Genomic DNA, 27,420 nt, shown 5'->3' on the forward strand with positions numbered 1-27,420 from the left:
AGCAACATGAGTTAAAGATTATAGAGGCATCTAGTCTTTAACTCATTCTGCTTACTTATGTGAAGGCTATAAACTGTCTTGTCTTTGCTTGGATGTTACCTTTGATTAAATAATTTCAGTTATTTTACTTGAGTTAAGAACATACCTATTTTCCTACTGAAGACACAACCTTCTTGGTTTATCCCTGCGTTACTCATCATTTTTATGTTAGAGAGCCCTTTTTTCTTGCCTCTTCTATTTCAGGGATATTAGCCTTTATTGTTCATTAGTCATATTTTCTCACAAGCACCCTCGTCCTTTTTTCCCATGTTAGTTCTTACGCATGGGCAAGCTCCTGGTAAAAATCTGCAAAGAAACTGTGTTATCCTTCAAATCTCTCCTGAAAACTTAACATCTGTCATGTTGCCTACAAAATAATTGATAACAGCTAGGCAGCTGGTGTAATCAAAATTGTCTCACTGTTACTTTGTACTGCTCCCCCATCTGCTTGTTTTTCCTGCCTGTTGTCTCTCACAATATAGATTGTAAGGAACTGTCTTTTTGTTATGTGTGTGTATATAGTGCCTAGCTTAATGGGCACTATATACACACTTGATTTCTTATCAGGGCCTCTAGGTGTAACAATAATATAAATAATATAATAATTTATGTTTGAATTAATTTTCTTCTACTTTCTACTGTTATTAAAGCAAACATTATAAACAACATCATGGTAGGGTGAAGATGAACCAAATGACAAATGCCCTTCTTACTTTCTTTTATTTTGCAAGTTATAAAGTGAGGTGCTTAAAACTGGAACTGAATATTTTTTCTTGGAAATGATTTTTCATAGACATTTCTGAAACATGTTTTCAAAAGATTTGAAAGTGGAATTTTAAAACTAGATATTTTTTTAATCTAAAGCTTCCATAATTTTTTTCCGCACTAAAAGTTTCTGAAACTGCAAAAGTATTTGTGACAAAATTTTATACCCAATATTTTTGTGGCTAATATTTAAAAATAATAGGTTGGGTTATTCTTTTCATTTAAAATGTTGTCGGCATGTTCATAGTGTCCCTACTACTACCAATGCTCTTTTGAAAAGTGGGAACTTTAATGACCACTTTTAGTCTGGAACTTGGTTTAGAATTTGATATGAACAAGGTGGCACTTATGGCAGCAGAATGCCCTGTCAACATACTCTCCAATGGAAGTTTTTTTAAATGTTCTAATTATTTTACATGTTAAGCACTATTTATCCAAAACCTTATGAAGATTAAAGGACAGTTTGATGGGAAAGGAGATTCCTTATTTAATATCAGTTATCCACAAAACATACTTGACAATACAAACTTTTAAAACAGCCTCATCAGGGACCTTTGTGGGGGGAAATATTCTCAAGATTTGAGTGATAGTTAAATCTCCATCATACCAAAGTTTTGGTCCTCTCCAGGGAAAGACAGAGAAAATACCTGCCAGTTTCCGTTTGTGCAAATTAAAGATAGTTGAATTTCCTTCTGATGGTTATATATTTATAAATGCATTCTAGTGCGAAGTGTTCTTGTGAAACCTGATGTAAAAGGACTTGAAGATGAAAAGGAAGGACCGTTACCAGTATCGCCTTTGTGAGTAAATTAAGTTAAGAAGTAGCCTAGTGACTAATCACGCTTTAAGTTACATGTAGGCGAGTCTTACTGAGATGTATAAACACAATAATGGGATAAGTGGACCCCTAGTATTGATTCTGCAATTCAGCAATACTCAGGCTCTTGTTCCTATATAGCAATTTACATCCAAATGAATCATTAATTCTTTAACATTTTTTACTACGGGGCACATTTTGGCACCCTTGCTCACACAGAGCATCACCCTTCTTCAAGAGTAGTTCTATTTGAGGTCAATGGGACTAATGAAGTAAGGTGTTATTCAATATGAATAAGGATATCAGACTCTGGCCCTGATTATGCAAATCATAAAGATCATGTTGCCCACAACTGAAATGTAGCCACCTCTAGAATGAAATGCGGCTTTTCAGTGGTAGAGAGCAACACTGCACTACACTTTGGGTGCCTCATCCTGCAATCATTGAAGTCAATGGCAAAGCTTCCACTGGCTTCAGTGGTGCGGGATGCAGCTCTAAGACAGGAAATGAAGAATATCATACCCAGTTGAATCTGTAGGGAGATTTAGGTAGAATATAACTCCCTAATTTGGAATTTGACTAGGACAGTGTTCATACAAATACTCTCTTGAAAAGTGCAATGGGAATTTTAATGACCAGTTGTAGTCTGGAACTTGGTTTTGAATTTGGTCTGAAAGATGGCAATTATGGCATGCCCTGTCACATTTTGTTGGTATATTTATTTAGAAGCAAGAGTGCCATTTGCTGAATCACCAGCACTTGCATCTCTCACTCAAATACTAATCCAGTCTGACCCTTCTGAGTTAATAACATCTGATGAAATCACGGTTTATGATGGTGAAACTGTGGTAAAACCAGTTGATCTGAAATAGAGTGTATTATCTCATGGTTGAGTGGGCAGTTTATTTACATAACTTCCACTACATTTTGTTGAAGATATGTGCATAACACCCTTTCATGCATAAGTGTGTGTTTGTATATAATTTATTTATTTTATTTTAAAAATCACACTTTTTAGATCTGGAGGATATTTTACTGAAGTTCTTTAATATGTTGTATTGTTTGTTCTCTTCACTTGTTGCTTTTACTTTTTCAGAGGTCTGGATTTTTCCAGACCATGGCATAACAGTTTTATACAAGCAAGAAGTCAGATCCTCACAAACTTGCACATTCTTCATCCTACTCTGAAAATTTTACTGGATATTGGTTACACAACATTTTCCAAATTACTTATAGTGGACTTGTCAAATGTCAGGTAAAATATTTTTGTTGAATTAAGATTATAAATGTTGGCTATATGAGCAGTGTTTTTGTAGTCAATAAAAATTGTATGAAATTGCAATTTATTTTAATTTGATATATGAATAATGAAATGCTTACAGTGTTATTTTGGGTCTTCAAGGTCCTATAAGTAGGAAACATCACACTGTAAAACATTTAACATAATTTTCCTACTCTGTGCTGTGCACAAATAGTTTATCTGCTCGTACATTATGAGTAATATCAGTACGTTGGGAGTATGTTCTCTTAGGGCCAGCTCATGAGCAGTAGAACTCAATGGCTAAATTCCCATTGACTTCAGTGGGCCAGGACATGACATGTAGTAGGATTGATTCCCTGTAGTTTTACCTGAAGAAATTGGTATAGTCTCTTCTAGCAATATTGCTAGCTTTAGGGAAACTTCACCAATGCTCATTTCCCACTATTACATGTTCCCTTTACTATTTACATTTGGTTATTTTTCTCCAATCTTTATAGTTGATAGATCCAGTTTTATCTTCCTTACCATTGTTGCTGATCCAGTTCCCAGTATCAGTTCTTCTTTAGTTTTGGGGCTTTTCAATCTGACTGTAAGAGGGCCACTTAGGCTTACCTTTCTTTAAAGGAAGAATAGACTGCATAGTTAGGTAGATATAGTATAGCACTAAGATCCCAGTTCTACACAGTTGTTCTGTTAGATTGTAGAATTTAATTTTCAAATCAGTCCTTCATTTTTCTTTTTCTGGTAAACAGTTTGAAAGGTCCAATTGATTGTGAATCACTGAAGAATGATGTTTCTTTAAACTGTTCAAAAACAGAAGAGAAATTACTGAACACATGGTATCCAAGAGTTGTCAATCTCTTCACCAGAAAGGAGGCATTAGAGGGTGTAAAGTCAGATAAAGTTGATTCTTTCTATAACTGTGTGGCTACACTTATGTCTAACCAGGTGAATATCTTTTGAACCTACAATAGTTAACTTTTATATGTAATAATTTGGTGATTTTTAAATAAGCCAGTTCAATATACCATCCCTTATTTTTAATTAAAAATATTATTGTTAACTCTCTATTGCCTGGTTTCAGAGTAACAGCCGTGTTAGTCTGTATTCGCAAAAAGAAAAGGAGGACTTGTGGCACCTTAGAGACTAACCAATTTATTTGAGCATGAGCTTTCGTGAGCTACAGCTCACTTCATCGGATGCAAGTGAGCTGTAGCTCACGAAAGCTCATGCTCAAATAAATTGGTTAGTCTCTAAGGTGCCACAAGTCCTCCTTTTCTTTTTTCTCTATTGCCTGGCATCCAGTTAGATTAGGAAAATATATTGTCAGATATTTAAAAAGTTTTCTTTAGTAAAAGACTTAGATAGTATTAAGTGTTTTTATTTTCCCCAAGGTGAATGAAAACTTTAGACATAAAACAGTTCAATAGTCTTTTTCAAGAGAGACAATCACTTGAAACCTAATCAGTTAAAAAAATGAGATAAAATTGATGAATTCCCCAGCCAGTTTTCATGGTTGCAAAATTATATTTCCCATATTTTAAAAAAAAAATCCTCTACCCTGCTGCTGTGTTTTAAAACAAACACACACATACAAAGAAGGGAAATTGACTAAGGACCTAGTCGTGCAAATACATAAACATATGAATAATGTTCAGTGGGATTAAATTTGCTCATGTGTAAGTGTGTTCAGGATCAAACCCTGAAAAAAAATTATAGGAAAAAAGTTGAAACTAATGTATACAAAGGGCTTTCAAATGCACAAAGTAAGCAAACAAAAATTAAAGAAAAATATTTATCATATTCTATCTGTCATTTATAGTAATGCTTGGGTGTACTAGTAATATTAGTTGTGTTGTTGTAACAAAAGCAGATAAAAACACTTTGACAGAAGTGGGTGTTACATTTAAGGGTCTGATATAATGCCCCATTGAAGTAAGTTGAAGGACTCCTGTTGATTTCATTGGGCTCTGGGCAAGGCTCAAAGTACTGAAATAAAATGGACATCCTGATTTATTTAAAAAGTGGAAGAAATACAGTTTTCTGTGTTCTCATGTAATAAAGTCAGTGTGTGGTATTGTCTAGTTGAAAGAGCTATTGAGAAGAACCGTTGAAGCTTATGTGAAGCTCTTTGATCCTGAAGACAAAAGATGGCTGCCATTGTTTAAGATGGAATTGACTTTTGATGATGAGAAAATGGAGTTCTATCCAAACTTTCAAGATCTGGAAGAAGCCATTCTGTTTATAGTGACCCGGATAGGGCAGACTCTGCAGGTGCAGTTTAATCTTTATTTACCTCTGGAGTTCGTATGTGTAACGTTACAGAGTATATGAAGATGTTAATAATTTAGGATCATATCCTGCCCTGGCCAGAAGAGAGTTTAGAAGCAGAGATGTAGCCTGGTGCATCTTCTCTGCTGCAAAGATTCTGCAATGCAGAGCATGATTCCTTACGGCAGTCAGGATGTTGAGCTCTGAGGTGTGTTTTGGTGTGCCTTGGATCAGGAGCAGAAGTAACTTGCTTATGTGCCATCTAATGGTTAGTATTTGCTGCCAATGGCAACATATGCACGAAACAGACTGAAGAGGGAGGGCTGGATGCCCTCTGTCTCACAGACTATTCCCCAGTGAGAACATTGTGAGCAGCTTGACAAATAGAGTTTGGACCCATAAAAACCAACACTTCTTCTTTGAGTCATTGCGCATCCATTCCACTGTAGGTTTGTGCACACCTCGTGAACAGTTGTTGGAGATTTTTCCCTCAGCAGTACCTGTTGGGGTGGCATGAGTCCCCTTTGCTGCCTCACACCGCTGCATGCAGGTATAAAGGGCAGAGCCATCCCTGACCCCCATCAGTTCCTTCATATGACCAGTAATGGTTGTTGGAGCTGTTATCCTTGCATTTGAAAGTTCTACCCTCTTTAGTGTATATAGTACCTGTTGTGTTAGTTTTAGGCTAGTTTAAATTTTTGTAGATAGTTTAGATGAAAGAGTAAGTTTAGGTTAGTATTTAATAGCATAGAATCACCAGTTTCCGTTTTGGTACTGGTACCGGACTCGTGCCTTGTTCCCCTTGTTTTAAGACCTATCACTCAGGTAACAAGTCTATACCTGTGAATGACCTGCATCCCAGCTGCCTTGAAAGTCTGGGGGAGGTGTATGTGAGTGACAAAGGTGACATTTGTAGGGGGTTCAAGCTCTGCTTAAAGAAAAAGCAGCTAGACTCAACAATCTGCTCATGGAGCCTGCAGTTTTCCCATCTTCAGATCCTTCCTGCACAGAGCAGGTACCAAGCATGTTCAGATCTGTTTGGAGTGCTCCACTTGTGGTTTCCGCATGCCTCGTACACAGGACCTGTTCAGGAATAGGGGCAGAAGTTACAAGAGGCATCTTCCTCCTCCTCCTTCCTCTTCTTTAGCTGCCAGTTCATCTAGGTAAACTGGGTCCTCTAAACAAACATTTTGATCTTTTGGTTGAGAGCAGTCAACCACTACCCAGAGTCTCTTTTTCCACCCCAATATTTGCCAACCGTCTGTCCCTCTTCCTAAGTGCTTGGTCCTGCATCATCATGGATCACTGGGTCTTAAGCACGGTAGAACTGGGATACACCCTTTAATTTGTTTCTGTTCCTCCTTCCCATCCCCCATATGACTTCAGGGACCACTGTCATGAGAACGTTCTACTTCAGGAAGTCCAGTCTCTCCTTCTCCTGGAGGCCATAGAGGAAGTTCCCATGTTGTTCAGAGGCAAGGATTTTAGTCCTGATTCTTCATAATCCTGAAGCAAAGAGGGGTCTTAGACCTATTTTAGATCTAAGACTGCTAGCCGAGATCCGAAAGAAAATAAAATTCTGGATGGTCACTCTAGCTTCTGTTATCCCTTCCCTAGATCCCGATGACTGGTATGCTGCTCTTGACTTAAAAGACCCTTATTTTCACGTGGCAATTCACTAGAGCCACTGAAAATTCCTCAGATTCATGGTCAATGGATCCCACTGACAATTTACAGTACTGCCCTATGGCCTCTCAGTAGTTCCTGATGTGTTCAACGAAGTGCATGGCTGTGGTAGCGGCATTCCTGTAAAAGTCAGGAGTCTTACCTAGACAGCTGGCTAGTAAGAAGCCAGTCCAGTTCTCAGGTACTGTCCAGCATGGCAACTATACAGTCCACCTTTGACACACTGGGGCTCCTAATCAATAAGCAGAAATCTACCCTGACTCCTGTACAGAGAATAGAATTTATTGGAGCAGTCCAGGGCTCTACAAAGGCCAGGGCTTTCCTGCTAAGGCTGAGATTCCAAACAATGGAGGTCGTTGCTGTAGCTCTAAAGGCACATCCTGTCACTACATTACGAAACTGCATTAAACTTCTAAGGCATATGGCATTGTGCGCTTGTGTGGTGCAGCGTGCCAGAATGCACTTCAAGGAGCTACAAGATTGGCTAGCTGTGGTGTAGTCATCAGCCTGCCAGCATACAGAAATGGTTATTCAAGTACTATTCAGGTCTTGTTCTCCCTGGACTGATAGATAGAACCTTCAGGGGTTTGTGTGGGAGTTCCCTTTGCTTCTCCACAACAGGCAATCACCCTGGTCAAAGATGCATCGAATTTAGGTTGGGGAGCTCACTTAGGATCCCTTTCAGATGCAAGGTCTTTGGTCTTTCCAAAATCTAAAGCATATTAGGGAGCTTTGGGCCATCCATTTGGCTTGCATAGCATTCCTTCCACATATCCCGGGTCAGAATTTCTTGGTGTTTGCCAACAATACAACAGTCATGTAACCAAACAAGGTGGGGCCCAGTCCACAAAAGTTATGCCAAGAGGCATCTCTGCTTTGGAATTTTTGCATTGCCAGTTTTATCAGCCTGAACGCTGCTTACCTTCTAGGAATTCAGAATACTCTGGCAGATCACTTCACCAGGTAATTCACAAATCACTATGAGTGGTCTCTTCATCCAGAAGTGTCCAGTTCCATTTTCCAGCTGTGTAGGACTCCCCCTGTTAGCAACAAAAGCAAACAAAAAAGTAATTTTTTTTGTTCCCAAGCAGGCAACAGCCCAGGTTCGTTGACAGATGCCTTTCTCCTACCCTGGTGGTAGGGCATGCTGCATGTCTTCCTGCCATTCCTGTCCAAGATCTTGTCTGAAGTCAAACAAGACCATTCTCGCCATATACTAATAGCCCCAGCATGGGTCCATCAGCATTGGGTTTTGACTCTAATAGCCCTATGAGTAAGATTTCCACTGTTACTCCTGCAGGATGCAGATGTGATCTCCCAGGCCTCCTACTTCATCCCTCCTGCATGCCCTTCACCTGACAACGTGGATACTTTATGGCTTACACCCTTGGAAGGAGGTTGCTCTAAAGGAGTGCAGGAAGTTCTTCTAAATAGAGAAAGCCTTCAACTAGAACTGCTTACCTTCCTAAATAGACAAGATTCTCCATTTGGTCCACACAGAAAGGTGTTCCCCTGCCTCAAGCTTCTATTCACCATATAATGGATTATTGTTTCTGAAGCAATGAGGGTTAGCTGTTATTTCTGTCGGAGTCACCTAGCAGCTGTCTCAGCTTTCCACCCTCCCTTGGATAGCTGCTTGCTTTTTTCAAACCTTATGTCCATCAGGGTTCTGAAGGGTTTGGACAGATTATATACACAGGTATATAGCCCGATCCTCCCGTAGAAATTTAAATTTAGTTCTATCAAAGTTGATGGGTCTTCCCTTTGAGGAGCTGGAGATCTATTCTCTGATACACCTTTCTATCAAGGTGGCTTTCTTGGTTGCTGTTACCTCAGCCAGGAGAGTAGGGGAACTGTGAGCCTTGGTATCAGAACCTCCTTACAGGATTTTTTTTAGAGACAAGGTTCTCTTTCGACTTCATCCAAAGTTCCTGACTCAAGTGGTTTCCAGTTTCCACATTAACAAAGCAATTTATTTACTGACTTTCTTTCCAAAGTCTCGTTCTTGTAAAAATTAAGAAAAACTTCGTACTCTAGATGTTAGAAAAGCTTTTGCTTTTTACCTGGATCAGACTAAGCCAGTTAGGTCTTTATCACGACTGTTCATTGCATTTTTGGACAGAATAAAGGGTCATCCAGTATCCACCCAAAGGATCACTTCCTTGATGTCCAGATGTGTTCATCTATGGTACTGAAAGGCTGGTATTGTACCCAAAGTAGAGTGTTGGCTAATTTGACCAGATCACAGGCAGCTTCCGAGACCTTTCTGGCTCATCCTGGACATTTGTAAGGCAGCCACCTGGTTATTGATCAATATGTTTGCCTTGCACTATGCCCTCTCTCTCATCAGTCTAGAGATGATGCCAGATTTGGACAGGTGTTCTTACAATCCTGTTCAAGTAGATTCCAAGCCCACCTCTGGTTTGAATTGCTTGTGAGTCACCTACAGTGGAATGGACATGTGCAGTCATTTGAAGAAGAAGAAACACTTTCTAACCCTTTTCTGTAACTGTTGTTGGTTGAGATGTGTTGCATAAGTCCATTCCAAACCTTCCCTCCTTCCTCTCTGTTTCCTATGAGAAGGAACTATCGGGCGTTGGGAGCGGCTTCTCCCTTCATATCTGCCTGCAATGGCATGAGGCAACAGAGGGTACTCACGCCACCCCGACAGGTACTGCTGAGGGAAAAATCTGATAACTGTGCACAAGGCACGTGTGCACCTACAGTCGAATGGATATGTGCAACACAAGTTGAGGAACAACAGTTACAGGAAAAAGTTGGTGACTGTTTCTTGCTTGTGCACAGATGTTAGAATTTTTTTTAAAGTTTGCACACGTGTGTTTACACCTGTAAAGTGAGGGCTGTGTATGTGCATGTGCAATATTCACACAAATATAGGTGAAAGCCAGGCTGAAGCTTGCCCCTAAAGGTGAATTTTAACTTAAAGGTGACCTTTAAAGGAAAAAGAAATGGTCGTGTCCTCCCCTCATCCTTTTTTATTTTGTTCTTTTCATGTATTTAGGCTGCCTGAAAGTGTTTTAATTATAATAAGTAAAAATTCTGGGTTTTGTTTTGTTTTTTTAACATTAGTAATTCCGGTCATGTTTGTCATAGAAGATTCTGCTGACTGTAGAACTAAGTGGTGGAGAGGAGGAGGGATTTTTACTTTTAAAGTCTGAGTTTTTTCTTTTGTTTCTGTTGTTATCATCAACTTAATTCAAATGACTAACATTTTGGATAAAGGATATATCTATTAAATAGCTAACACCTCTAGTCCCTTAAATTAAAGTGTGAGGGTTTAAAGTCTTATAGTTAAGATACCGGACTGGGACTTGAGATTTGCCACAGACTTCCTGGGTGACTGTGGGCAAGTACCTGAAGGCTAGATTCCAACAACCTTATTCATACCGAGTGATACATTACTCTGGAAGTAGCCTAATTGATTTCAATGGGGCTAACCACAGAGTAAGGGTGTCGGGTGCCGTATATCTTTTTATGCCTCTGTTCCTCATCCGTAACGTGGAAATAATACATTTTTGTCCGTCTTATTTGTTTAGATTGTAGGCTCTTTGGGGCAGGGAGTTTCGGTGTGCATGTGTACGCATGGTCCCAAGCACAAATGGGGCCCCGATCTTGGTTGGGGTCTCTTGGTGATTTTGCAACACAAATAAATAATAGCAGCAAGCCCAGTTTTAAAAAAACCTTTCCAAGTTATATTTTAGGAATATGTATCTAAATCTTGTATTGTTGTTCTTTTACTTTTTTAATATAATTGTCATTTTCTGCTTCTGTTAGAATGTTCAAACAGTACATTCTTGGCTAGCTGGAGGGCCCACCACTGTAACCCTTGACACTGAACTTGCTGACCATGTCATAGCTTGGGCCTCATCTACACTGAAGAGAGCAATCCAGGCTAATTTGGAAGGTCCAAAAAAACATTTTGAAAGATATGGTAAGCGAGCTAAGACTGCATTTTGTATGAGAACGTTAGTACTTGAAGTGAATTTTGTGAAATAATTAGCCTACTTCTATGTACATGCATTGTGGTTTCAATGTGATTATTACATTACAGTTGAAAGGTATGGTTGGCTTGTAGATGGTACAGCAGACACACGAATAGAGAGCTTTGAAGCAGAAGAACACAATTTTGATGAATATACTGCTGTAAGTTTTAATTCTACATTTTATGCATAATTTTTCTGTGCAATAATTAAAAAAATAGAATAGAGAAAAATAGGTGTACAGCCATTAAGCTCACAAAACCATATTGGGTATCCACAAGTGGATTTTTTTTTTTTCAGAATAAATATGGTAATCAGAATAAAGTATTATTTTTAAAGCTTTTTAAATAATTTATAACTCTTATTCATAGATCTAAATATTTGAAAGAATGTTTCTGCAATTTAACATGTGTACATGTCATTTTGAAGTTCATAGATGAGTTTCTCAGCCTTGCTAAGGAAATCATGAGTTTGCCACTACTAGCTCATTTCCCGATGGTACGTTTGGACTGTGATGATTTGAAACAGGGTTTGACTGATAAAGCAAAAAGCTTTGCAAATATACTAATGGAGAGAATAGTTGCTAATCACAGAGAGGAAAATGAAAAGTGAGTACACTTTCTTGCTATAAATCGCCACTTTCTTGGAAAGGAATATTATTTAACATACTTGCATTTGTGTTGTCTAGGCAGTGTATAAATATATACAGTACTTTACTCTCTTGATTAACCAAAACTCCTGGTTAACTGAAAGTCAGTAGTATCTCAGGGGAGTTGCATTGGCTGGTGTCTCTTTACTGGACTTCATGCCCTAACTCCAGCAAGAGCACAATGTTTCTATCAGAGCTGGCAGGTTTTGGGGAAACTGCCTGGCAAGAGATCTACTTCACTGCATTCCTGGCTTCCCAAGAGTAAAGTGCCAGAATTGGCTAGAGGAAGGGACTTCTAGATTTCTTGAAGCTCTGTATACATGAGAGACATCTATAGGTTATCTATATATGTAAGGGATGAACTGTTAGGAAATAAATCAAACTATATGATGGCATGATAAAATTCTCAAATACTATTCAAAATTTATGATGCCATGTCACAAGAATGACAAAATGGGGTTACATTCTTATAATGCAAAGCAGACCGTGTGTGTGTGTGTGTGAGAGAGAGAGAGAGAGAAAGTGTGTGTGTGTGTGAGAGAGAGAGAGAGAAAGAGAGAGAGAATAAATAATATATGGCCCTAATACTGTGCTTAAGTTTCAATGTACTTATTTTTAAAAAAAGAAAACATTTTTCTGCAACAACTGTATAACAAATATTTTAAGAATTACTAGAAGGGTAAAAGTAAAGGGATGTATATGACTCTTACAGCTAATTGGCCAAATTCACTGTGACATTGAAATCACGGAATTACACCAGGGATGGACTTGGCCCAGTGATTTTAAAGAGATAATTGGAATGATAGTTCCAGGAATGCTTGGTAACTGTCATACACATATTGCTGGTCTTATGGCTCAGCTAGAAACCAAGTTAAACAAAATCTTAAACTTTGACATACGATTTTACAGAATATGCAAGGAATTTGAAACAATTAAAGAGCGTGCATTAAAAGTTCCTGAGACCACAGAGGAAATGATGGAAATGATAGCTTATGTAGAAAAGGCAAAAACCACAGGTATTCAGGCACTGCTCATAAAAATCCAGGTAAATGTCTATATTTCTTTTGGCTTAAATTCTTCTCCAGTCCTGTATACTGGAGAGTTTCTGTGGAGCTGGGGATCAAAAATCTCCTGTAACAATGGACCTGCTCCACAGTTGCTGTTCCAGCCACTGGGCCAGAATGTCCTCCATACTCTGAGTTCCCCTCACATGTGGGAAAGAGCTGGTGACTGTGTGCAATGATAAGTCCACTGTCCCTGACCTGTATCTAGATCTTTGCTACATAGCATGTTTTTATATGTTTTTAGGCATTGTCTAAATATACAGTACATTGTACCCAGATTAACTAAAAGTTCTGGTTAACTGGAGCTTAAGGACACCATGGAGATCTGGGATCCATGCAACACAAGATGAATGCTTCCTCTGTGTGAACTTTATACATCTCACCCCTATCCCCCTTTGCTTACATGCATGAAGAGGATGGGCAGGATTTTCCTTCAATTATAGCTCAAATGAGCTGGACTTGAAGTTTTATTTTTATCAGAGTATGTCTTTTGAAGGAGACTCTAGTTAGAGACTGTCTCTAGGTCCTGACTTTAAAGGCCAAATTTATAAAAACTAGAAGCTGATTGTGTCTGCAAAAAATACACACTCACATATTAAACTACATTTATGTGTGTAAATATGATAATTGGGGACACAAAAGGGTACCAGTTGGTACATACAGTTTTGTTAATGTGCAGGTTTTTTACAGCTGCAGCCAGCCTCTGGTGTTTAAAATGTTGTCTGTAACTGTCAGAGATGAGCCTTTTATTGTTTGGATGGGATTGACAAGAGGATGCTTCTATTTAGTGTTTGAACTATGATTGTTTATTCTTGGAGGAAAAATAGGAAATATTATATTTCAAATTGTGTAAGAAAGGAAACTAAAACAACACTACAGCTCCACACTAGTCCTAAAATCTCAGAGGGCAAGTGGCTCTTTGATTTGTTTTGTACTGTGGGTCAAGGTGATTTGTGATCAGATTTTCCACTTTGATGCTGAAGCTATATATGACAAACAAAACATATGCTGCAGGATGAGCATATGTGCTAAGTAGTAGGCTTTCCTCACACAGACATTAAGTTAATAGAATATGGTAAGATAAGAGAAGTTTACACATTAAGGGAGGCATAAACTTGAATATCTTATGCTCTTCTAATAGATTTCTAATTTTTTAAACATTGAACTTCATTTGACTTAAAAGTAACTACACAACGACGTGTAATTTTATATTGCCTATATTATTATAGCTCCTTAAAAAAGGAGAGCTCAAGAAGCATAGTACCCAGCAGCTGAGATGTGATCACTATAGGGGGAACAAGTTTCAGAGAAGACACATGCTAAGATTCTGCATACGAACTTTCCACGTTACATTGCCTTTCAAAGCAATAAAAGGTCAATTCCTTGATAATTTATAGTCCTGAGGCGAAATCTGGGACACCCACTGAAGTCAATGAGAGTTTTGGCAATGACATCAATGAGGCCAGGATTTCATCCTTGGATCAGGATAACTAGGAACAAGGGATTATCGGTCTGAATTCACTGTTTTACCTTCATAAATATTTTCAGTTATCCTATTCTATACTATAAGCAAACTTGAAATACAAGTTTTTGTGGAATCTCTTTTTTAGGAATGTGAAAGGCGAATGAATTACCTTTTAGATGTTTTTATATTTGCTCCTGAAGATCTGGCACTGAATGCAACAGTCCTACTGTGGCCTCAGAAGATTAATCCCATCTTTGATGAACATGATGATGTAAAGATATTTTATTTGTACATTATATATTCTAATTTGTTAGGCCTTGTAAAGTATTTGAATAATTTATTTTCACTGCTGATAACTGTTGTCTAGTCCAAATGTGTATAATAACATTCATTATAAGGCGCTCAAATGCCATGGTACCAGGTTTATGTATTTATAAGAAGCCAGTGCACTAATGGAGACTATAATAATTAGATATTTAGCAAGTACCAGCAGGCTACAAATATAGAAAATTAGAACTGTCATTTGAGCTTAAAGTCTTTAGCAAGTCTGGTATCTTACTTCTACTGTGGTCAATACCTGATAATTCAGAGGAAGATAAAAATTCAGTAGAATGCACTTAGCCAATTGTGTAATACTTTATACAATGGGGAAAATTCCTTCCAGACCCAAAAAAGTTTGTGCCTTGAAGCATGAGAAATGAATATCATCCTTTTAATATGCACGCTTATCACCATCATATGTGAGGGATTTATCTAGGCCTTTTAAAAATTCAGCCATTGCTATATGAAGAAATTATTGCTTTATTTTCTTTCTAAATGTACCGGATATTAATTTTTTCATGTGACTTTGTTCTCTAGATAAATAAGAATTAGGAATTCCAATTATTCTATTAAAGTTTACTAATGAAGAATATGCAACTGTTGTTGTTTTTCTGTGATCCTGGTCCATAATAGTTTACTTTCTTAATCTTCCACCACTTCTTCGAGCAATAGTCCACATGATTCACATTGTAGTTCTTTCGCACTGCCCATGGTAGCAAGTTGGAGTTCATAGTATCCCCATGCTTTCCCATGACTCTTAGATAGTTTAAGGTTATAGTTAGTAAGCTTAGAGTTTGTGTAGTTTTTAAAAAGTTTTATTTAAGCCTGTTGGGTGAAAAAAATCCAAAGCACTTTTCTTTCTTTGAGTCTTGCTTTGGTATTGAGGAATACATCCGAAGGCAGAGAGCAAATCTTTGGGCTTTAAAAGACTGTTATGCCCCAGTGATGTGTGTACAAAATGTTTATTTTGTTTAGAGGAGTCTCATATCCCTAGCATGTGTACCATCTGTATTTGTTTTACTGAGCTCACAGATAGGGCTTGTGATGCTTATTTCAAAATTATTTTTTATAGAAAGGTCAATATGAAGTGTGTCTGACTCTGAGGTATCACCTAAGGAGCAGTTTCTTGTAGCTGGGGTACTCAACAAAACCAGCTTTGAAACAGGAAGAAACTCCACTCTGGGGGCTAAGTGATCTGCTAGCTCTATGAGACCTCATGTTGCTATCAAGCCTTCTTGTCCATTCTCCTCAGCTCAGTCAGTGACTCCTCCTGCCCAAGATCGAAGGAGCAAAGATCTCCAGATAGGGCACAGCACTGGTCGCCATTTCCAGTACTGACCAAGAAGGCTAAAAACCATCATGCTTACTTGTCTAAACTGGCTCCTTTGAAACCACATTGGTACCATGCTTGCTTCCTCTGCCCCATTGTCATTGGTACCACATCTTGACAAGATTTCTGCTGAGACTCCAGTATTTGTACCATTGGACAGAGCCCTGTCATTGTCAGTACAGTCTCCTTCATCTACTAAGGCTGGTTTTACATTTCCTGCAGACCTTACTATCACTCCAGAACTGGAGTCCCCCTTGGTGGCTGTCTCTCCTTTTTCTGCAGTAGCCAGGAGACTCCTGGTATTGGAGCCCAAGGTTCTGAAGATGAGAGTCTCTCTGCATCCAACCTCATGCTGTCAGCTGAGACTTTTCCTATTTCTACAGCTCAGGAATTGCCTCCCCCTTTAGAGTAATTGTGTTCATCTGCATAATCATTTTTGCATGGAAGCAGGAGCACTTTTCATACGAGATCTCTGCCTTCACCTACACTGATTCCCGAGAGTAGCTTTGGAAGGAGTCCATCTCATCACAGATCTTATGCTTCAGAGAGGTCTCATGTTCTTGGTTTCCAGCTTTTGCAACACCATATTTCCTTTTTATATGGGGCTCAGACCTGGCCCTATTGGTTTTCAGTTCAGTCCCTGAATTGAAAAATGAACTATTTGCTCAGTTCTACCTGCAGACTGCATTCAGATTTCCAGTTTTTTTAAATAAACTACCTCTTCCCTCTTAAATTAGGGTGCACTCTACTCGGGCCCAGTTGACATCTCTGGCTTGTTTCAGAGAGGTGCCTATTTCTGAAATTTGTACTTGTGGTTAGGTTCATACGTTTACCAATCACTAGTCCATTGTCACAACTTCTGGGTCAGATGCCTAATTTGCTCTGCCGGACTCTTCTACAGTTGTTATTTAGATAAAACTCCTATCACCTACCTTTTTGAGGGATAACTGCAAGCCACTTACCCATAGTAGGATCATTGTGGACAAAAGCTTCTATAAGAACTCCAGTTATTGCAAGGGAAATAATCTGTCTGTACTATTTATTTTCTCCTTATCCATGCTGATAACTCTTATTTACAAAACATTGATGCAACATGTTTGATCACTCAAATGTCTACTGCAAGCTTTTTTTCTTTTAACACATTTAAATTATCTATTTTATAGGTGATTGAACAATCTAAACGTAAAGGTGAAAGTGAACTACTGGCCAAACGTGAGAAGCTTATTTTGGAACTAGAAAAGCAGACTCGCTGTATGGAAGAGTTTACAGAATTCTCAGAACTGGATCGCATGCAACAGGTCTGATACATAGTATGAAGGGGGTTGAAAGAGTCACATGTGCTTAATACAAGAAATAGGATTATGATTTTAAAAAAAGATGTAGCAAACACAAAGTTAAATATTAAAGCTCTATTGCTGTACTGTTATGCTGATGAAAGTCATTAGACACCCACTTTCACGCTAACTACCATAGTGCACTAATATTCTGATTGGAGGGGAAATTTACCATAAGGACGTTGTTTAAATCAGTTAATAAGTAGTCACAGAGTGGAGTGATATTAAAGATATGGAAGCAAATGCTTTTGAGGCTGTGCAAACACTCTTTGTGAAATCCTGACCCTGCTGAAGTTAATGGGAGTTTTGCCATTGACTTAACAGGGGCCATGATTTCAGTGGCTGATTTTAGTATGTTTAGTTTTGGGAAATTAAACCACTAAGTTAGGTTTGTTGGGGTTTTCAGTCAGTATTTTCATTAGGAATTGTCCAGTTACATAAATCTCAAAACGCCATTGTGTACGAACAGTAGACTGAATGCTGGATCTGAAACTTCATGACGTCCCAGTCCCCTTCCCTAATCACTAAACACTCCCTGCCATATTTTGAATTTAAAAAATTGCTTAAACGGGAAGATTCCTGACTCCTTCACTGAGTAATTAAGTACATTTAAAAAAAATTATTTCAAAGCATGAAACTAGTTTAAACTTGGGATTCGCAGTTGCCAAGACTACATATTAACTACAGAGAAGTTAATAATATGTGTTCTTTTTGTTACAATGTACCATTGAAACTCAAACAATTTGAGAACACTTTTTTACAATGCTTCAGTTTGAGACGAGTAAAATTTTGCTTATTTTGTTTTTCTGAGCATTAATCTAGTGTCCTCATTGTGGAAAAACTCAGTCCATCTGCTTGAGGACCATGTTATTGTCTTTGTTAAAGAGCATGAGGCTAGTATCTTGTAACTCTCACAAATTTACTTATCATTTTGAAAAGTCAATGATTTATTGTCTCTTTTAATATCATGTAATTATGTCTATTCGTAGTATAAGTTGAATAATTTTCAAAAGATATAAAATCATTTGATTTCAGTATGTGACTGACATGAGAGCATTGCAGAAACGCATACAGGAAGCTGAGGAAACAGTAGCTTTTATTAATAAAGAAGAAACTCTCTTCAAGTGGGAGTTGACTGAGTATCCTGTTCTCGAGAGTTTAAAAGTTAATATCGAGCCCTATCAGAAACTTTTTGTTCTTATACTGAAATGGCAACGAACAGAAAAACGGTAATTATGTACTTGATAGTCTTAAAGCTAAATAAGGAAAAGGCTAAAAGATTCAGGTTGCTTTTGTTTTTCCATGCAAGATATGTGAGCTATTTTGAAGCTTAACTCCTGCATGTGAATATTTTCATCTCTGTGTTGATATCTATCCAGGTATAGATATACAGAAGTCTGATTTGTCTTGTGTACCCCAAGTTTCACCTCACTTAAAAACTACTTGCGTACAAAATCAGACATAAAAATACAAAAGTGTCACAGCATACTAGTACTGAAAACTTGCTTACTTTCTCATTTTTACCATATAATTATAAAATAAATTGATTGGAATATAAATATTGTAGTTACATTTACTCCTGAGGGCATTCTGCTCCAAAAAATTAAAAATTATGCGCACAATATTTTAAAATAATACAAAATTCTGCAAATTTTATTTGTCAAATAAATGTGGAAGCTCCAGCACGGCACTGGGGAGCACAGGCCACTGGCTGCACAGAGGTGGGAGATCACTGTGAAGCTCCCTCTCCCCCCCGGACCCTGACTCAGCAGTGAATCTGCACCCAACCCTAACATAGCGCAAGGACTGGGCCTGCCCCAGAAACACCCCAGAACTCTGCCCCTCCATGCCAGGTGCACCAGGTGTGGTCAGGCAGGCTCAGCAAGGTAGGATCATGTGTGGAGGGGCTTAGTGTGTGTGGGATCCAGGTATGGGTTGAAAGGGTTCTGTGTGGGGCAATCTGGGTGTGGGCAGATGGGGGGGATCTGGGTACGGTGGGATCTGGATGTACAGGGGTTTGTTGGGGGGTTCTGGGTGCAACAGTAATGGGATTCTGCAGGGGGTCCAGATGAAGATGGTTGGGGCTCAGCGGGGGTAGGGAGGGTTTGGGTGTGGGGGGCTCAGTGGGGGTCCGGATGCTGGGGGAGTGGGGCTCAGTGGGGGTGGGGATCCAGGTGCAGCTGGTTGGGGCTCGATAGGGTGGGGATTTTGGTGTGGATGGCTCATCGGGATGGTCCAGGTGCAGGGGGAGTGGGGCTCATCGGGGGCGGGGGGTGTCCTGGTTGCAGGGGGGATGAGGCTCAGTCGGAGGGTCTGGGTACGAGGGGGTCTGGATGCACAGGGGTTGGGTGGATGGGGGAGCAGCTCCCTGTACAGTGATTCCTCAGTGTACAGTGTAGCTGAGGAGCAACAGGTACAGGAAGCGCGTGGGGCAGGGGTGGAGGTAGGGGAGGGGGAGGGGAGTTTGCAGAGCTTCCTACAGCCAGAGGAGAAATCTAAGGGTGGGTCTGACCCAGCTCCAGATGCCATGCAGGGGTAGAGGAAGGATAGGGTGGGGATTTTGGTGCGGATGGCTCATCAGGGTGGTCCAGGTGCAGGGGGAGTGGAGCTCATCAGGGGGGTTCTGGTTGCGGGGGACATGGCTCAGTCGGACCAACCGTGTCTTCCCCAGTCCCGCCCCACCCCACTCCACAGAGATTTACCTCTCTGCTGGTTGCGTTGGGCACCCGAAACATACTTCTCTGGGACACTGTCTATATTTATATAACAGAATTCAATTTTGAGGCTGTCTGCACTCCCAAAATGGAATGTAGACCTGCTCAAATTATGATGTTACCTCTGGTGGGTAAATACTGCTGTATAAGTTATAATAGTGACAGGTCTAAAGTGTGTGAAAATGGGTATACACTTCCTAACTGGAGGTATAATTTCCAGCTCTAGGAGACGCATTCATTCTGGCTCTGATTGAGCTATTGCACTAAAAATAGAATGTAGCCGCAATGGTGTGAGCAGGGAGGGACTAGCCACCCCAAGTACATACCCATCCAAGATGGTAGTTACCTTCTAGTGACTATACCCTGTGGAAGCCCTGATGCTACTAAACAGCTGTGAGTGCTTTCTTGGTTATTATTATTATTATTTTGTAGAGAATGACAGAATTAAAAACATTAGCTGCACATCCATTAAAATGTTTCTTTTAACTTTTAAACTTCTGTTTATGATACAAATAGTATATTTAAAATTTAAAAATGTGTTTTAGATATGTACATGATATATTTGTCATTCTGATTCTTGTATAAGATGCATTATAATTTTGTTTTTTGTCCCAGATGGATGGATGGTGCTTTCCTGGACCTGAATGGGGAAAGCATGGAGACCGAGGTAGATGAGTTTTTTCGAGAGATATACAAGATGTTGAAGCTTTTTCAACAAAAGCAGAAGAAAGCAGAACTAGAAAAGAAGAAGACACTGCATCGCAGAGCCATAGTAGAAGAGAAGCTGGAAGAAGAAAAGAAGGAAAATCGAACTATTATAATGTGTTCCTCAATAATGGGACAGATCAAAGACTTTAAGGTTAAAAAAAATTGATAATAATACTTAGCACTTAGGGGCAAATCCTAAGATCATTACTCATCCAAGTAGATACTACAATATCTGAAACATCCATTTTGGTTACAGTAGTAACTTGATAATTCACAGAAATGAATGGGGAAACCCCTTGTGAATGACTGAATTTTGTGGAAAGTTGAATGATTGATATAGATATATTTTAAGGGTCAGATAGTGTCTGGCTCCTGAGTGGGTGCACAGGAGAAGAGAAGAAGTCACTTTCTCACTTCACCCCCTTTGACCCTGGAAGGATCAGGCCTAGGGGCTGAGGATGTGGCTAGGGGAGTGTAGGTCTGTACTCCACTTACAGTTTATGGGCAGTAGCTACTTGGAAATGGGAAGAGAGGACCGGGGATGAGAGCAGGAGAAGAATAAGGAGGATGCTGCACTTCTTCAAAGAGATCAAGCTGCTGCATCAGGGTGCACAGGAGGAATTGTGGCTGATGATTCTCTGTTTACATTAAGGGAATTTGCACCAATGCAACTACATCAAGGCTTGGCCTACACTACCAATTTATGTCAGTACAACTACTTAGTTCAGCGGTGTGGAAAATCAGTTATACAAACTAACCCCTGGTGAGGACAGCGCTTCTCCTGTCAACATAGCGACCACTTCTCAGGGAGGTGGAGTACCTATGCTGTTGGGAGAAGCCCTCCCGTTGGGGTACGTAGCACCTTCACTAAATGCTGTAGGTGTAGACAAGCCCCAATACACTCATAATATAAACCCTTAATGTAGACATGTGGCATCTGTGCAAAATAGGACTTAAACTGGCACAGTTTGCTTTGTTCAGTTATTGGATTAAACTTCACCAGTTTAAGCCCCACTTTATGTTGGTGCAGTTACATCAGTGTGATCAGCATAAGATTCAGCCAGAATCAGGAAACTTTGCTTGCTGAGCAGACAGATGGTGCCTCTTCAGTGCACCTGAAGGTGCAGTCTAGGTCAAAAGGTATTGACATGCAAATGCCCATTTGGATTCTTTCATCAAGATATTCTTCACTGCCATCTTCATAATTTAAATGTGCTGCTGAACTTGCCTTCTTCTAAGGAGCAAACCCAAAATATTAGTAGTGAGCTGCTATGAAAGATTTTTTTCAAGTCCAGTGTTCATGGGAGTGTTGGTTCTGTCATGCTTTTCAAGTGATAACAAGTATGCATTTAGACTGAATTCCTGGCCCAATTTAAATCAATGACAAAACTTCAACTGATTTTAGTAGGGCCAGGATTTCTCCCCTAAAGTTTTGGCAAATTTTCAGGTATATGAATAACCAAAGAGTGAATTAATAATATATTTTTAATTTACATGTTATATAAATAATAAAATGATTACTTCCTGCCATGGAAAAAGCTACAGTAAAAGAAACAGATTTTGAGGCGTATCTAAGAACTATAGTAGGGAATTCTGAAAATTAGACATAAAGGCAGCTAAAGGCTTTGTAAGCATCACTATGTGCCCCTTTTGTATTTAAAAATAAACTGGAATTAAAAAATACACAGATACAAAATAGTATTTTTTCTCAGATTACTAGTAGAACAATTGTATAAGAAAGTACATTTTAATACAAAATGTAGTCAAAAATTGGTTACTTTTTTATGCATCTGCGAAGACCTAAGTTCATGATTCTGTATTTCTTCAGAAAAAATTAATGAATAACATTTGGTAACAACTGAAGCAGTGCTTTGAAAGAAGCCATCTGTACTGTTCAGGGATTAATTGAAGTCACTCATGTCATCAGTTGTTGCAGGAGAAAATCTGAACTTGGGTCTTGGCAGGTAAAAAGCCTTCTGTTTCACCCTTAGGAATGCATGTACAATAGCAAAATTATTATCTATAATTCATCATCAGTGCAGATCCACTGATGAAAGTGTTATAATAGACAGGTTTTAGATTGATACGGAAACATTGTTTGAAAAGATTGTTAGATATCAGGAACAGTGGCACGTCTTCCAAAGAGTCAGTGGTATGTGGAATTATGTTTTGAAAATAATAGTAGACGTATATTATGGACGGTCATTTAATATTCAACTTCTCTGGATATATTAGCTGAAATGCGGAGTTTAGCTGCAAAGGGGAAAGAGGGTGAGCTAATATAGGTGGATCATAATTCACATGATCTGCAAAATTTGTATTTACATAGATGAAATTCTGTTTTGCAAATATTTTTCTCAACTAGGAGAATATCCCCACGGTGACTATCCTTTGTAACCCAGGCATAAGGACTCGCCACTGGCAACAGATGTCAGATATAATCGGATATGATTTAACTCCAGACTCTGGAACTACCCTAAGAAAAGTTTTAAAGCAGAACCTAGCCCCTTACCTGGAGCAATTTGAAACCATAAGTGTAGGCGCAAGTAAGGTGAGCACAGAGGTTTGACTGTAAATCTCTTAAGAAACAAATGAAAAGCGAAGTATGTTTTTGTGTTGATTTCTGGGGCTTATTTTAATGATTTTTTCTCCTTTTATTGTTGTATATATATTGTTGTATATAACTTTCTGCGTCTGTTGAGAGCTCGTCACTGACAACATGACCTATTGGATGGAGTGTTGGCTATAACTTTGAATTTGTTTGCATTTATGACTTTTGTGTTGTAGCATCAATGTTACCTAACTGTATTATTTTGTTATGCTTCAGCAAATGAAATGTTAAGAAAAATAATAAAAGAAAACAATGTTATGCTGTTAGTACTAGTGACAATTCTCATAAGATTTATCTGGGTATGTGAGATTATATATTGAATGTGTCAACCAAAGAAAATTAGTGCAGTGACTATAAAATATCTCCTTCTTTCTATACTATAGGAGTTTTCTTTAGAGAAAGCTATGCACGCTATGATGGAAATATGGGAGTCTGTTTCCTTCCATACAAGCATTTATCGTGAGACTGGAGTTAGTATTCTGTCAGCAGTGGATGAGATTCAGACAATTCTAGATGATCAGATTGTAAAAACTCAAACAATGAGAGGATCGCCTTTCATTAAACCTTTTGAAAAAGAAATCAAGGTATGAGAGGCAAAATGTTTATTTGCTTTTAAAAATGGCCACTTATATTCAAGTGATAACTATATAGTTGGCCTAATGTTTTATAATTGTGGCATTATTGTTGGATTTAATTTTTCAAAATTTGATGATATGGGTGTTTCTAAATAAAATCTTTTACAAGTTGTTTTAATTTTTATTTTTTTTAAATGTTGAGATTCCCCCTTGTTCTCCCAGTCATGGTTTCTCTCTTCCTCCTGGGCCAAGTCCAACTGCAGCAGAGAGAATGTCTTGAATATCCTCATCACTTTAATCTGGGAAACCAACATTTTATATAAACTCTCTAACCCTTCTTGCTGATGATTATAATAATGGCTTCATTATCTGTAATGAAAGTACTCGGTGATCTAGTCTTTATGAGCCAAATTTTGGCCTCAGGGCATGCCTTTGCAGCTGGGCTGTACACTGGGAGATTCCTGGTGGGCTTGCAGAGGAAGGAATTACTTTCCTCAGGGTGCTGAACAGAGAGTGGAGCCACTCTGCCGCTGTTATTCTAACCTCAGGGCTAGAATAGTCTCAGTAGTTATTGCACACCCTTCCCCCATCAGGGGAATATTTGGTGGATCTACTGTCCCTGCCACCACCCCAAAATCTCATTTTGTAGTTGCATGCAGGGAACCCACACACCGATGGGCTCACTGAAGCATAGGTGGTGTGTACTCTTTACACAGACCATTCAAATCCTGCCCCCTTACTGTAATATGGATCTGTCCTAGTTCTGCTATGAGCAAGACTCTCCTGGCTATGGAGAGGTGAGTAGGATTTCCAGTATCATAATGAATGTTACCTAAACATAAAATTATTAAAAGATGATAATAGTGAAGTGATCTGAAACTCCATTCAAAGGCTTTATCAGCACTTTGGGAAACTAGTCTACTGGAAGGTTAGACTTTTCAAACTGTGTAAGTAATGCATGTATAGGAAAGAACATTAATCCTCTTAGTGGTTTACTTTTCTGTTTATATTAAGTCTCCTTGGGAGACGAAACATGTTGTGCTCTCCATAAGGTTTGGTTTCTTTACTTTTGATTCTCTCTTTAACTTTATGGGGTATGAATATATCCTGGCAGTAATTTTAATATGTTTGTTAAGGAATGGGAAGACCATCTTATTCGCATTCAGGAGACTATTGATGAATGGTTGAAAGTGCAAGCTCAGTGGCTTTACTTGGAGCCCATCTTTTCTTCTGAGGACATCATGCAACAGATGCCAGAAGAGGGACGTCTCTTTCAGACTGTAGACAGATACTGGAGGGACATTATGAAGTATTGTGTCAAAGACCCTAAGGTAATATATTGACTCAGAAATAATCTGGCCCCAAAAGAAAAGAATTTTATCCTCCTTCCATTTTTATCAATAATTTTCTAGTAAAAATACTCAATGAATTGAACTAAACCTGCACTCACACCTAAGACTTAAAGGATAAAAGCATGTGCTATGTATTTGTCACCTTAATAACCTTCTTTGTACATGTGCCCTGTATGTGACTTACTGTATGCACTTATGGAGATTATATATCTGTTTTTACAGGTTCTTGCTGCCACTTCATTGACAGGTTTATTGGAGAAACTTCAGGGATGTAACGAGCTTCTCGACAAAATCATGAAAGGGCTTAATGCTTATCTTGAAAAGAAGCGCCTGTTCTTTCCTCGGTAGGCTGCATGTTGACTATGTCAAAACCAAAGATGACTGAAATTATATTTTGCTGTATAGTTGGGCTGACACATATAGTAACTTGGTACTTCTATCATTTTTGTGAATCTTTTTCTAGTTTTTTCTTCTTGTCTAATGATGAAATGTTGGAGATCCTATCAGAGACAAAAGATCCTCTCAGAGTTCAGCCTCACTTGAAAAAGTGTTTTGAGGGCATTGCTAAGCTGCATTTCCTTCCTAACCTGGATATTCAGGCAATGTATAGCACTGAAGGTGAGCGAGTGGAACTGATTTCAACCATTTCTACTTCTGAAGCTCGAGGTGCTGTGGAGAAGTGGCTGATCCAAGTGGAAGATATTATGCTGAGGAGTATACATGATGTTATTGCTGAATCAAGATTGGTATGTTTTCTAGTATATGTTCCAGGCCACCTCCTAAAAAACTATATACATATGAGTAGTCCTTACTTCATTTTAGGGTGCTTTCCTAAAAGCCTTACTCACACTAAAACTCTTCTTGCCTTGAGTGTAATGTAAGCATATGAAAGCCACAGGATCAGGTCTAAGTTTTTGGTGGGAGACTTATAATTTTAGGCCAGTTAGGTCAATGGGAGTTTTACCTTAAACAGACCTGAGAATTGTCCTACATGGTCACGAGAATGTATAAAATAAGCCTGACAACATTACTAATCTTCTAAGATATCCTATTTTGTAAAGTTTATTTCAGTATTGCAATATTTTTTTTAGTTAATTAAAAATTAGAAGTAAACAAAATACTTGTTGCAGGTTTGCCCTCCCTAAAAAGAAAACCACAAACCAGAAAATGATTCTGTTTGTGATTTAGCATGTTAGGTAGATTCTAGTAATTAATAGGGAGACTTTTAAAATCTAATGATTTGGCAATAAAAAAAGGAAGAAAATTAAGGAAAAGCAATTTAAAAGAAATATTTTTGTATTTTATTTCAAAAATACAAATATAATATTGCCAGCATTCCAAAGAGTATCATTAAAGGCATCATATTGATTCACATTATACAAGAGCATACTCAGTGGTACGTATTCAGTTATTTACACTGACACCATCATGTGATGTATTTAACTCTTTAGGCATATCCTGAGACGGAAAGAAAGCAGTGGGTTCTAGAGTGGCCTGGACAGGTAGTGCTGTGTGTGTCTCAAATGTTCTGGACAAGTGAGGTACATGAAGCCATTTGCAATGGTCCGGAGGTATTATGAAGCATAATATTTTTATTTTTATTTTACATTTAGTATAACAGTTATTGTACTTTGTTCAGCTAAATCATTCATCTCTCCTCCTGCCCAAAATAAAGTTGGATAAAGTAAATGATAATTAATCTTAAAATGTAGAGGTGTAAATAGCCTTTGGGTGTTTTGAATATTAGGTAATGGTCAAATTCTGAAGAATGTGCCCACAGCATCCTTTATGCAACTGGATCTTGGTCTGGCTAGCTGGAGGAAAAGGGGCATTACCCCTTAAGGGATCCCTTACAACAGCGCAGAGAAGGGGGAAAGCTTACAGGGATGGACAAGAAGGGGAGGGTGCAATTGGGGACAGATCAAGGTCACTTCATTGTCCTTCCTGCTGACTGAAAAAATGGGAGAGGTATTTATACACCATGCAGCCACCCTCTTTACCAGGATCAGGCTGGAACCAGCCACCCATGCACCTATATACTTGGGAACCTGGTCCTGTTCCTTTTGACTCACTGTGGGCATTATGCTAGTTGCCCCTTTTCTTTGTGGGGCTGGAATGGAATTTTTCCCTCACTGCCAGATTGACCAAAGTAAGGTGAATTTTTTCACCTTTTCTGCACCTGAGCTGGGAACCTGATGGGATGGAGTAAGTGGGTTAGGTTATCATGTCGCAGTTTATATGTAATACTAGTGGTGGACATCCAGTGCAGGTACTCGGTATGCAAGGGGTATAGTTCTGGATAAATGGATTGGAAATGGATTTGAAGGAAAGCATCCCTTATGGGAGCTGATTTAAGGGGGAATTGGGAGTCCTACATCTCTTCAGATGGGAGCCGACCCCTTCCTTTTCCTGGCCCCATTCAGGGAGCCAAGGAAGGTGGCGGGGCTCCTATGTCTG

The 27,420-nt window shown here is 38.9% G+C and overlaps 1 protein-coding gene across 19 annotated transcripts in view; it reads left to right on the top strand.

The window, feature by feature from the left end:
* DNAH12 (dynein axonemal heavy chain 12) overlaps nt 1-27,420 on the top strand; it is a 174,362-nt gene that overhangs the window by 18,342 nt on the left and 128,600 nt on the right. For 15 of the 19 annotated variants that reach the window (XR_006292015.1, XR_006292016.1, XR_006292017.1 and 12 more), the window contains exons 6-23: nt 1,529-1,604; nt 2,718-2,876; nt 3,635-3,830; nt 4,968-5,156; nt 10,635-10,791; nt 10,912-11,003; nt 11,270-11,448; nt 12,399-12,534; nt 14,164-14,289; nt 16,833-16,967; nt 18,039-18,232; nt 20,333-20,576; nt 22,791-22,976; nt 23,420-23,620; nt 24,748-24,942; nt 25,186-25,307; nt 25,427-25,709; nt 26,415-26,534. Coding sequence is in view for 16 of the 19 variants with exons in the window: in XM_043550460.1 (XP_043406395.1) it covers nt 1,529-1,604; nt 2,718-2,876; nt 3,635-3,830; nt 4,968-5,156; nt 10,635-10,791; nt 10,912-11,003; nt 11,270-11,448; nt 12,399-12,534; nt 14,164-14,289; nt 16,833-16,967; nt 18,039-18,232; nt 20,333-20,576; nt 22,791-22,976; nt 23,420-23,620; nt 24,748-24,942; nt 25,186-25,307; nt 25,427-25,709; nt 26,415-26,534 (2,990 nt within the window). In the remaining 3 variants the exon portion in view is untranslated. Of the gene's footprint in view, nt 1-1,528; nt 1,605-2,717; nt 2,877-3,634; nt 3,831-4,967; nt 5,157-10,634; nt 10,792-10,911; nt 11,004-11,269; nt 11,449-12,398; nt 12,535-14,163; nt 14,290-16,832; nt 16,968-18,038; nt 18,233-20,332; nt 20,577-22,790; nt 22,977-23,419; nt 23,621-24,747; nt 24,943-25,185; nt 25,308-25,426; nt 25,710-26,414; nt 26,535-27,420 lie in introns of those variants that run through there. The other 4 variants (XM_043550475.1, XM_043550474.1, XM_043550463.1 and 1 more) reach the window with 3 other exon arrangements.

This window comes from Chelonia mydas, chromosome 7 (genome assembly GCF_015237465.2).
Source record: "Chelonia mydas isolate rCheMyd1 chromosome 7, rCheMyd1.pri.v2, whole genome shotgun sequence".
NCBI lineage: Eukaryota > Metazoa > Chordata > Testudines > Cheloniidae > Chelonia > Chelonia mydas.